The 12,607-nt window shown below is 33.9% G+C and overlaps 1 protein-coding gene across 1 annotated transcript in view; it reads right to left on the minus strand.

Annotated features, from left to right (window-relative positions):
- The window catches only part of LOC111049687 (3-hydroxy-3-methylglutaryl-coenzyme A reductase), a 76,371-nt gene that overhangs the window by 9,889 nt on the left and 53,875 nt on the right, over positions 1-12,607 (minus strand). The window contains exons 6-13 of the mRNA XM_039420016.1: positions 11,971-12,122; positions 9,122-9,235; positions 8,598-8,734; positions 7,478-7,803; positions 5,168-5,362; positions 3,258-3,499; positions 1,837-2,014; positions 896-1,002 (exon numbers count right to left, since the gene is read on the minus strand). Of these exons, the coding sequence (XP_039275950.1) occupies positions 896-1,002; positions 1,837-2,014; positions 3,258-3,499; positions 5,168-5,362; positions 7,478-7,803; positions 8,598-8,734; positions 9,122-9,235; positions 11,971-12,122 (1,451 nt within the window). The remainder of the gene's footprint in view (positions 1-895; positions 1,003-1,836; positions 2,015-3,257; positions 3,500-5,167; positions 5,363-7,477; positions 7,804-8,597; positions 8,735-9,121; positions 9,236-11,970; positions 12,123-12,607) is intronic.

Genomic DNA, 12,607 nt, shown 5'->3' on the forward strand with positions numbered 1-12,607 from the left:
TCTATTTAATTGAAATTTTAATGTTTTAAATTGAGTTTTGAACAGTTTATAGTGTTCTAATTTTTGTCTATAATTATTTCTTGTGTTTACAAGCCTATAGCCATTGTTTTTTCAACTACATAAGTGGATAAGTATTTAGATCGTAATGATTTTAGATGCTTAAGTGTGTAAGGTATTGTTCTTTGTGGATTTGTGTTGTAAATTGCCAAAATTCTTCTGAAGATTATAAGTTGGTTTGCTCTGAAAACTGGATTTCTCATTCATAGGCGATAGATCCATTCCTAGTTTATCAAGAATCTATTACTTTGGAGCCGATAACTTTCCTTAGGTTAATAGGTGGAAAATGCTATCCAACCGATTTAGGAGAAATTGGTAGCACGGCACTAGTCACGTTCGTGATAAGAGGGCTTCTATTTATTGTGTAGTGACAGTGGTTTCTGTTTTGAAAGCTTTTTGGGTTTTAGTGTGCAAATAATTTCAAATGTAACAAATGTAGAACATTAGGCATTCTGAAGCTGAAGTTAATTCAATATGTATAATAGATTGGAAAATATACAAGCTGATTTTATAACGTTTTTAGAACTGATATTGATGTTTTTCTCTCCATAATTATTGAGCTAATTTATTAAGTCACATATGAATTGATTATATACGTACATTAAGCATGGAACTTTTGTTCAATAAAAATAAATGCAAGCTCGATAAAGTGTTATTGACAGAATAATCATTAAACATATCATTTTATACAATATAGTATTTATAGTATAACCTACTATAATCAGGTACTTTGCTTAGTATTTTACCAAACATATTGGAGGCAGTGAGATCGGATACTATCTTTGCCTCAAAACTTTATTAAATCGAATAATGGAAGTTAAGTTTGATAATATCTTACCAATTGACTGCAGCAGGTTTTTTGTCAGCACAGAAGTTCCCACTAAGACTCAATATCTCCATATCATTGAATATCGACTGAACAAATTTCAAAGCATGTTCTGTACCCTGCAAAATTATACGGAGAACATTATATTTTCATTTTTCAATCATTTCATCTATTAAAACATTATTGAAAAAACATTATTGAGTACAGCACATTGATCAATACTTGAAGATCAAAGAAAGAATATTATTGTTAAGGATGTACAATGACCAAAAAACAGTAGTAAAAAACAATAATCTATAATATAATAAAGGAAAGAATTAGCTCATACACGTAAGGGATAGGAAATTCACGACTGCCGCATCATCATGTCTGAACTACTGGATTGATTAACTTGAAATTTTGCAGATAGATTCTTAATTCGCCGAGGATGGTTATAGGCCTATTCTAAATATACAAGATTTCAGTAGGTCAAGCTCTCAGTTTGTCAAGGTTTTAATTAGATTGTCATTGCGGGCGGAGCACGGTTACCTGCTAGTATTAAATAATAAAATGTCATTTAACCTGAAAATAATAAACAGGAAATTCTAATATGGAGTGTATTAAATATTATCGAAGAAAACACTGTACGGTATCCAAATTATTGATTTATATTGTCTGATAACAAGCAATACCAAAAAATATTTTTTATTTTTTCAACTGAAGAATTATTTATATTTTTTTAGATGAATGAGATGAATCAACTACTGCTTGAAACGTGCTTTGTAATTAACCTAAGTTAAAAAGATTTGCTGAAATTATTTTTCAACTGAAGAATGAATGATTTATAATATTATTTTAGATGAATGACATGAATCAATACTGCTTGAAACCTGTTTTGCAATAAACCGAACAAACGTACGTAAGTTATTTTGCTCAGAACTGTTTTGGAATTAAACGATGATAATAATAATCACCTTTGAGACCATATTCATTCCCATCGCATCGCCAGTAGTCGCCACGAATCTAATAAAAAGATGGCGTCCAGCTATTCTAACGTTGACTTTGCTGAGGCGTGCGTATCTGCTAGTCTGATCGAAGTGCTCCTTCATTTTCCTGAAATTATCGTCCAGCTGCATCCACATCATTGCTTCACTGCAATTCATAAAACATACATACACTATTAAAGTAAAATAAAAAAGATTCATTACTTTGTGTTGTAATGTAATGTTCATAAATCAGGATTAGAAGAACTTGAAGAACAATTGAATATTTAAAAAAAATCAAGGAAGTGGATTGAGAGTGTGCAATAGCAATCGGCCATATATTTGATATCCCATAAGATGAATGTAATTTTGGAACATATAGCGCCGTTATTTATGGACGGAAACTCACGTACTATACGTCATTAGAAAGATTTTGCTTGTAACTTTTCCAATTTTGAAACAATTTTTGTAATAAATTAAAGTAATAATAACATTTCTAGATTACATTTTGGGGTTTTTGGAAGAAATATTTGTTTGAAATTTGAAAAATCACATGCCTTGCTATATTAAATACTTTATCCAAAAAGATTGGTTCAAGAAGATCCTATGTAAGCTGTAAACGTAATATGTTCCAAAAAGAATGCGTGGTCTGACTGTTTTTGAATTGATCGTATGTTAGATTAATTTAATAAGATTGCAATACAATTCAAAGTTACGACTGCTACCGCACATTCTTGATTGAAGAACAGGTTTACAATGTCCAAGTTGATTAAAGACTTCTGATTCATTAACTAATTTACCGTTCTCAACTTGAAGGATCACGTTTTCAGCATATCTTGACCAAATTATCTTGATAATCACTTCATATACAAACGTTAAGTTAAAAACGTATCAGACTGACAGCGGATCTCAAAACGACCTCAAACCCAAATATATTGAAGTTGTTATTATGGGCTATTGCTGAGTTTTCATGAGTTGGTTCACACGTGACTGATCGACCTTCAGTCGGGCTGATGAATGTGATTAAAGGCCGATCTCTACGTTTGGAGGAACCATAACAAACTTGGATAATAAAGAGAGCTAAAAAAGTCACGCACATCAATACGTTGAATAGGTTCAGTCACATGAGCGCGACTTTTCAATCTCTCTGTAGAATACAGCATGTTAACTGTACAGTCAATGAAGGTTTACATGAGCAGGCGGAGTTAAAGCAAGTCCAGTCCAACACTTGACCTTATTTTTTAATTGTAAACGTATACAGTCTTCAATCAACATGGACATTAAGAACCTGGTCTTCAATTAATATTGAAAAATGAGAAAAATATGAGTGTAATATTGAACAATTTGAAGACAATTGGATTGAATTAATACATGGTACTTATTATATTAAAATAACGAGTTTTCTGACTGACCTAGCCCTAGTGATGGACTGAAATCGCACGACAGGACCGCGAGTCATTCCGTCGGCTACGACACGACTCCTGACGCCGCAGTCCTTGAGCGCGCGACACCCGCGATTGGTGGACGCCACCAGACAGCCTTCAGTCGTTGCCATCGGGATGTGCAGCAGCTGGTCGTCCAATCGCAGCGGCCCGGCCACGCCCACTGGCACCGGTACGTAGCCAATCACGTTTTCGCAGCACACGCCCATCACCTAAGCCACGTTCAGCACACAAAATCACACTAAAGAATTGGGTAGTATAAAATGTAAACATAAATAAATGTAAAATTATTGTGTTGAATTTGATAAATTTGAATTGAAATTGAATTGTATGTAGAGTTTACACTACACACTGAAAGTCTGTGATGATCGATAATGAAATAAACATCTAATAAAATAATCAAATAGAGTAAAACAATGTATTCTAATCCACAAAGTAATCCAATTCACAATTGCTTTATTCCAACCATGTTGATTAAGGCTTAGAGAAAAGATAGCACAAGTTTATGCTAAATGATTAAAGCTACCATTATAATGATTTCAATTAAACAATGACAGTGAATGAAGTACCCAGAAATTCATGAATACGATCTCTATACAGAGTGTTTCAGAAGTAGAAGAATGACAGAGAAATTAATTCTTTTCGTGCTGCATGCATGACCATGAACAAAAAAAGATAATCTGAAAACATTATAAAATCAGCTGGATGGCCATATGAAGCCATACCGAGTTTCAAAGCTTCATCTCAAATACAATTAGAATTGAAAATTTAATATTCATGTTTAAAATGGTGAAAAGTGGTCATTCATGCAGTAAGAAAATAATTAATTTCTCTGTTATTCTTTGACCAATCATAATTAATAAGTCATTGAAATATCAAGAATAATATCCTTGAAATCTTGATAGGATTTGCTAACTTTTTTGTCTCTTGTAAATTTACTGTAAAGTGAACGGTTTTCGTGAAATTTGCCATCAAAAACTTAGAATGGCCGCCATTTTGAAAATTTACATCGAGCATTTTTTATTTTATTTTTTAAAGTTGAGTCTTTATAGAATAAATATTCATGCTAATTTCAGATCAATACAACTTTTCGTTTTTGAGATAAAAATTCCAAAGTGAAAAAACAAAATGGCAGCTATAAGGATAACCGATGAGTTTTGGACACTTCAAATACGACATTTGTAGTTTCCTATCATCCAGGAACAATACCCTAAAATGTTCGACACTACTTCTGAAACACCCTGTATAAGCCATCTATAATGAGATTTACACCATCAATTCAGCACCTGATTAGCATTAGTATGCTATCCTTTTCTGTCATAAGCCAAAACAGACAGCTCTATACTTTACCAAGTCTTCTGCACTGTTGCCAAATGGTTTGTTTGATATGAAGAAATATTATGAAGTATCAAGATATTTAATTTCAGGGAAATTCATTATTATATCATAAGAAAAATATTTTCTTAATGAATATTATCGATTTGGGATAGAATTTACAATTATTAACAAGAATCAACATTTAAATTAAGCTAGGCCTATATCAAATACTCGTATATACCGGATTAAATTCAATCACAGCTATCTACAACAGATTAAGGGGGTACCAGAAAATTGACAACTCTGCCGTCCTATCATTTCCACTGATTTAATAACGTGAATCTCACTATAGGAACTTGCGCTTTAAAACGAGTCAATTCTATAACATTAAGTTTATTCAAATAAGAAATTAATGAAAAAATTAACAGTTATTTGTCTGAATAAACATAAGTCTATAGGTTTTCTTCACATCATAATAATAAGATTAGAATCAAATCATGATAATGCTCTGAGAATGAAATCCTTATTTTAAACAATGGAGCCAGAAATGAAAGATCCATTACCTTGTCGTAATCATAATTTTTGTAGGGCAGATCATTGAGTGCCTCCGGTATGGCAGCATCGAGGCAGACAATCTTCCTTCTCAGTCCCACCCCCCTCTCACAGTCGTTGACCACCTTCTCCAGCTGATAGCCGGCGATCAGGCCTTTCTTCACCAACAAGCACACCTCTGCGTCATTCAGCTTACATGCTGAGCCCTGAAAAAACAACCACAACATTCCATTCAAGCAACCGTTTTCAATGTAGGAGTGGAATTGTTCAATGGTATAATAAAAGAAAGAATCGGCTTATACTCGTAAGTGATAAGAAATTCACGAATGACGCATCATCACGTCTCAACTACTCAATTGACTAGCTTGCAAAGTTGCATATAGATTCTTGATTAACGAGGATGGTTATAGGCCATTTTAAATTCTTCAAGATTTCAGTAGGTAAAGTTTTCAGTTTGTAAAATTTTTAATTAGCTTAGACCCTTACGGAGCACGGGTTACTGCTAGTCGGTAATATAATGCAAATTAACAGAACTCATTTCCTACACCCAGAATGTGTCTTTTTGGGAAATATCACAATATTTTAATTGATTAATATCGAATGACCTGGCTGGCTTAGGCCAGGTGTCAGAGTTTTCAGGTCGCACCTGATCAATTTCAGAGCCTCTGACATGACCTAAAGACTGGTTTTAGGCAGTACAGTAAACGTGTCCATCCGAAACACGGGAGTGACCCGAGATAAATATCTTGCCCGGGCCGGAATTTGAAACCGGGCCTCTGAATTATAAATTCAGCATAAATCTAATCAACTCGACTACGGTCAATCAAAATATTTAAATTGTAACTGTAGATGTAAATTTATTTGATTTGATCATTATTTACTAACCAACAAAGCATTTTGAGAACCATTTACTAGATCTAGTGTATCAGGCAGGTAGGCATTGAGACTATTGTTGTTTTAAAACTAAACAAATGAGGAGAATATATTCTTTAGACTACAAATAATGATTCAAAGTATCATCTGTTACTGTTTTTAAAGGAAGAAGAGCTCCTTCCCCTAATATGTTCAGTCTTCTGATAACACATTTGTGATCATCCATACACAGTAAATCATTATATCACCTAATAAAGTAATTTGATTGGGCTACTTGAATGTTAAATTATTGTTCACTGGAAAATAATTCTTCATTTTAACACTTGAAAATGACATAGGTGCTTGAAAATAGTTGTGTTTATTGACCGAGCGAAGTGAGGTCTAAGATTCAAGTCGACGGTTTGGCATTTCTCTTTATGTTTAAATGTGTATATGTTTAAATGTTTGAATGTTTAAATGTTCAAATGTTTATATGTTGCGCATTTACGGCGAAACACGGTAATAGATTTTCATGAAATTTGACAGGTATGTTCCTTTTTAAATTGCGCATCAACGTATATACAAGGTTTTTGGAAATTTTGCATTATAAGGATAATTTAAAAGGAAAAAGGAGCCTCCTTCATACGTCAATATTAGAGTAAAAATCAGACTATAGAATTATTCATCATAAATCAGCTGTCGAGTTGATTATAAATTCAATATCTCAATGTAACTTGGTAAAAAATCAGCTGCTGTGTAGACTATAAATTGCATGCCTCATTAAATGAAATTTTTATGCACTATTAAATGAACTATTGATTGCGTGCAATAACGCATGCAATTAATAACTAGAATAACATAGTATTGTCTCTCGAACTTTCTCTGCTTTGAACTCGGGCTGTCCTGTTGCCAGTATGTCTTGAAGGAGATTAGCTTTTGATGTTAGCATTTTTGATACACCAACCCCAACAGCCATTAGCCGTTTTCACACAAATATCTCGCCGACACGACATACAGACAGGATTTACTCTGATGGACAGTATAAGAGGAGGCTGCGGTTTATAACTGCGCGAGGTCTACTGTTCACAGAACTACTAGTATAAAGAATTCTAATTTATTTATTCATATGGCTTTTATCGGCAGAGAGATCCTTTTGGACGTATTACCCATGTCATTTCCTATTCACACTCAAGTTATATAAAGAATATAAAGAGGGTACTAGTGATTTTCTATAAAAATAACTACCATTTATTTCTTTAGGGCTTCTTGATATTTTCAAGATATATAGTTGAGTGTACTAGTGTATACTAGTAATATAGTTACTGTAGTGTATACTAGTGATAAAGAATAATACAAATAATTACCAATAATAGTTTTTCATATTATCATTAACAAATAAGAAACTTCACAAATACTAAAAACCAACTAGTGGATGAATGATTGTTATTAAATGGCAGTGGATGACTCACGTCAGCTTTGTAGACAGCCGCACACTCCTCAAAAGTGCGACACTGAGCGTCAGCCGCATCACCGGCCTCCCCAACCGCCGGAGCCACCTCCCTCGCCTCTCCATCAGTCTGCACCAACTTGTCGAGTCTAGGTGCTGCCAGCAGGTCAGTCTCCACCAACTTGTCGAGTCGAGGCGACGAGAGGTCCGTCTCAGTCTGCACACGCTTATGAAGGCAGGACACTGTGGCCGACTGGAGAGGCTGCTTCGAGTCCAGACTGGCCGAGTCAAGCACCAGCGATAGGCCAGTCGGCATGAAGCGCGACAGCATTGTCGAGTCAAGGTTGCCTGAGCACAATACATCGTTCAATCAATTAATAAAATGATAGATTATAGTGAGGTTAGATCAAATCAGATTTATTTATGCTATGGCAGACCAAACTTATGGCAGATCAAACGTTTCTGTTCAGTGTTAAATATGTAAAGAAATAATAATATTCGTATGGCTTTTATTGGTGGGGAGTTCTTGGCGGAAGTTCCACCTCGCCTGAATATATCATTTGTTGAAAATGTGAGTAGATGTTACTATAAACACCTGAAATAGTAAAATTTGATAGTTGAGAATTTTTTTTAAGATTTCCATTCACTTAATTTTTGTATGATTTTCTAGTGTCTTTGAATGTGAATAACTATGAAACGGTTTGAGATATCTATGTTCGCGATTTTCGACATTCATTTTCTCTTGAAATTCTGTATCAAAATCATGTACCATATGCCACCACCACCATAAGCCATGTACCACCTTCTCATTAAAAAAAATGAAGTTGGACCAAAATTTTTAAGCGACAGGAAAGTAGTTTTTTTCAATCCGAATAGGATCTCCAATGAAACCTATTGTCAAATTATCCTTGTAAAAGAAATATTCAGCTACTTCAATAATTTTCACCAGCCCTGCATAACTATAACTATATTATGTTGTTAGGTTCACTTTATTGCCATCAATAAAGAATTTGAATGAAATAGAAACGCTCATGAGAATCTTCATTTCAACACTTAAAAACAAAACTCATTTAATGCGGATATCTACTAAAATATCAGTAAAGTATGAGTAAAAACTTATAAGATTCGAAAAATCTACTCACGTTCAGCAGCGGCATCATCAGCAGACATGAGGATCTGTTCGGCAAGTTCTTCCTTGTCTTCAAAAAAGATGAATTTGACAGTGAGAGCCAGCAAAAGAATGAGGATGACTATTTGATCTGCACTCACTCGCACCCATCTGTGTCAAAACACAAATTATTAATTAAGCTGACTTTATAACACAACACCACGAAAAAACCAAAGGCATTAAACCAAGCAAATTATGATTTCATACAAATAGAAAAATGAGTATCTGAGTTAAAAGTATCCAAAAAATCGGAATTGAATGTTATGCCGAATGGTCAATGTAAAGGAAGTATCGCAATAGATTTTTGGTATCTTAAGTACTTAATTTAATACGTTAACTCATCAAATTCTGCAAAGTAAATTGAATGGACCTCAGCGATTTTGTGTGTTGGAAATTGTTTATTTTCTATTAGTGGCTTTTTATAAAGTAATTCTAGAGGGAGAATATTTTTGAAGATATAAGTAAGAGGAAAAGTTAAATCGCAACTGCAATAAGTACCTCATAAGATATCCTTGCAAAACAGCATCTTCAGTTCGGTTGGAGCTGATGTGGTCTCCCTGAACGAGTGGTAGTTCTGGTTCTTGGCGGTCGATGTTTCTCAGAGCCAACCTGCTGTAAAATTCAAGAAATTCAACAATTTAACTTACAAGTTACATATGAACTCACTAAGGCATCTGGAAGTTTAAAATGGTAATTGATAGGTTCCAGGACTAGTTGACATATTATTACAAGAAATGGAAGTATATATGGTGTTTTCAAATAAAATCGCTATCTGAAGAATTGAAATGGTTAACACTAAGGATTAGTTTATATTACGAGACAAAATCTAGAATTATGAATAAATTGAAGAATTTGTGATAACACAAACAAATTTAAATGAAAACAGCCTTCAACTGATCAGAGACTGATAAATTCTAATTTTTCTTCATACAAAACATACATTATTCACATAATACTTCCAGATAATATAAATATTGAAGACAATGAAACAATGGTTACGGGAGAAGGTTATCCAATGAAACCAATCTTTAAAGTGATAATGACAAAAACGTAAGAGGCTGAAATTTGTAATAGAAAAGTCAAAATAAACGTTGAATGTACATGTTATACGAGATATATATTCAAAAAATATTGGATAACAATCGGGTGAAAAGTAAATAGAAGAGAAGAGTAGAATAGAGACGAGAATGAAGAGTAGAGAATAAGTAGAGGAGAGTAACAAGTCCAAGTAGTAAAACGCACTTGGAAAAAACTGTGCCAATAAAAGAGCAGCAAAGTGTTACAAGAAATGAATATTTGAAAATAACTGGATAATGAGTAAAAAGTGAAACGTACTTGGAAAAAATCTGTGCCAATAAAGCAACAGCGATAAGGAAGAAGAGCAGAACAAGACAAGAGCCGTCGGCCGACATGAATGAGCAGTGAAACACTCTGGCCGGGAAATAAGCGCTGTCCAATACATAAATAAACAATTATTCCTTCCCCCATCAGCGCATTTTCAAAGGGAACAAGCCAGATTAACATCTGAGGTTGGCCGAATGGGACAAAGGAAACGCTTGGGAAAGGTCAATGTTAAGACCTCGACTGCCGCCGGCAACCGGGTTTCAACAAATAATAGAATCGAGAGGAAAAAGATTATGCAGAACGCTACCTGAATGAGATAGAAATAGAAAGTGTGGATGAATGTGGGGCACCGTAATTTTAGAACAGATTCAGGACGTAGGTACAGCTGACACGCATTTTGTAAATTCATGGGAAGTGGGTGATGAGATGTAAATTGTTGCACGAGTAGGTGAGATCATTGATTTTAGAGGAAAGGTCCAGTAAGAAATATAAGGGTTATAATGCACAGGAAATAATTGTTTATTAATATTTAGGAAACATAATTTTCAGTCGCAACTGACTGCCAACTCACAATTTGTTTAAACTGTGTGGTAGGAAAAAACATTGAGGAAAGTGTTTGCAGTTATTATCTATGAAATAATTGAGTGAAGATCTGCTTGTACACAACATGTTTCACGTTGATACAATTGCATCAGGTTCATTGACGTTTGATTTGAAAATAAAACTGATTTGATTGGATTGATAGTAGGTGAGATCACTAATTTAAGAGGTCTAATTTCTTATAAAGTATTAGGTATAATAATCGTATATGAGATTCGATTGGAAAACTGCAATCACGAGCATCACAAAAAATCTCTCAAGTTGTCATCTTTGAAATAAATTACTTTTACAGTGAACTTCAAGATGATGCTTCTGCAATGTGATGCTTGGTCATGAGAGAGATGTTGCTGAGGGATAAACGGATCTACAGTTCCAAGTGGGAGAGTGATTAATCGACGTCCAACAGTTTAAGGAAGTTCTGCTGAGAGAAATATCTATTAATAATAATTAAGGATTTAATAGAATGTATTCGTGTTTCCTTATAACGAAATATATTACTTTTCTCTCCTAACAATGTTTCTGAGTATAATTTCCACATGAGATATAAACTTGTGCGTGGATAGTGAGAGAAGTGGTAGACTGGGACCGTTCAGTGGTACGACAGTATCAGATGGGTCATGAACTACCAGTAAGTGATACGGTAGCTGACCTCATATAGGAATACCAATAGTACGCCAAGTATCTAATCTAAGCAATCAGCTATCATCAAAGACCATGAAGCCTATTTTTTGTATTTTATTAGAAATTTATTTTTTGATTGTGGTGTTTTGTATATTGATTTATTTAATGTAGATTGTGTTGAATTGGTTGAAATGATTGATTGATATAATAGAATGTGATAACGCAATCTCACTTTTAGGACACAAAGTCCTAAATGTAGCAAAGTGTTTTGTCAAGATTTATTACAAAGGTAAATAATAACAACAGTGATCGAAGAAAACTATTCTTGTAATAAAATCAGGAGGTTATTTGATGAGGGTGATTCCCACATAAGCTGCAGGCTAGTGCAAGGAAAATGAGACGGATAATGATGAGAGATGAGTTACCGCTTTAGGTGGGTTCAATAATGAAGGATTGAGTTTCTGAGAATCCTTTTTGATTTTCAGTTTAGTTACTGGATTCAATGATCTGATGTGAGATCAGATTCCTGATAGAATAAGAGTTGCCAGTGGAGAGAAAATTGTGAAGTTCAGTTTTAATATTAATTTTGTGCTTAGCAACGCCCAAAATAAATTATGAGTTGGCAGTAGAGCGTAAATCATTTTAAAGTTTTAATATTGATTCGGTGCCCAATGTGCCTTCTTTTAGACAGTACCTTCGGTGTCTTCTTATGTACAATAGCCGACCAACAGTTATGAAGCTTTAAATCATATAGAATCAACGAAACTGTGATGATAGCATACCTGTGGAGATGAACAATGACAAGTCCGGCCGACATGATCATCTTGACTCTCTGCACGACAGGATTCGGCTTCTGGTCTTCCTCTTTGAGCGCTCGCATGATCAGCGATTTGTTATGCCACGCTGGGTGTCCTGCTTCTTCACTGCGCGATAACTGAAACATTAATATTATTATTATTATTATTATTATTATTATTAAAATATTGAAAATTGAATGAATATTAGAAATTATAAAAATAGCCATCTACAGTTAGAGTACATAGAGTCTCATTTTTTTCAAATTTCTTCCTATTATAATCTATTTGTGCAAGATATACAGAGAAATGTTAACTTTGTTTGAAATGTTTCAACTTTGAAACGATATATCTTCATGCGCGGTACGTCCAAGTCTGTAATGAATTAAGAAGATAGTGGGAAGATATCTCATTCATATTTTCATCTTCAACAAAGTTCAAAATGTTTAGTAAAAATATTTAGTTAACTGATAGTTTGCTAAAATGAAGAACTATGGCTGTAGCACGCAAATATGTATGTATCAATAAATAAATAAATGAACTAATCTTATTCTGGATTATCTTATTTAATCTTACTTTAAAAGAGGAGTAGCTCAAAGTTTGTCTTTTTACTCTCTCTATCATT

The sequence above is a fragment of the Nilaparvata lugens genome, chromosome 2, assembly GCF_014356525.2.
Source record: "Nilaparvata lugens isolate BPH chromosome 2, ASM1435652v1, whole genome shotgun sequence".
NCBI lineage: Eukaryota > Metazoa > Arthropoda > Insecta > Hemiptera > Delphacidae > Nilaparvata > Nilaparvata lugens.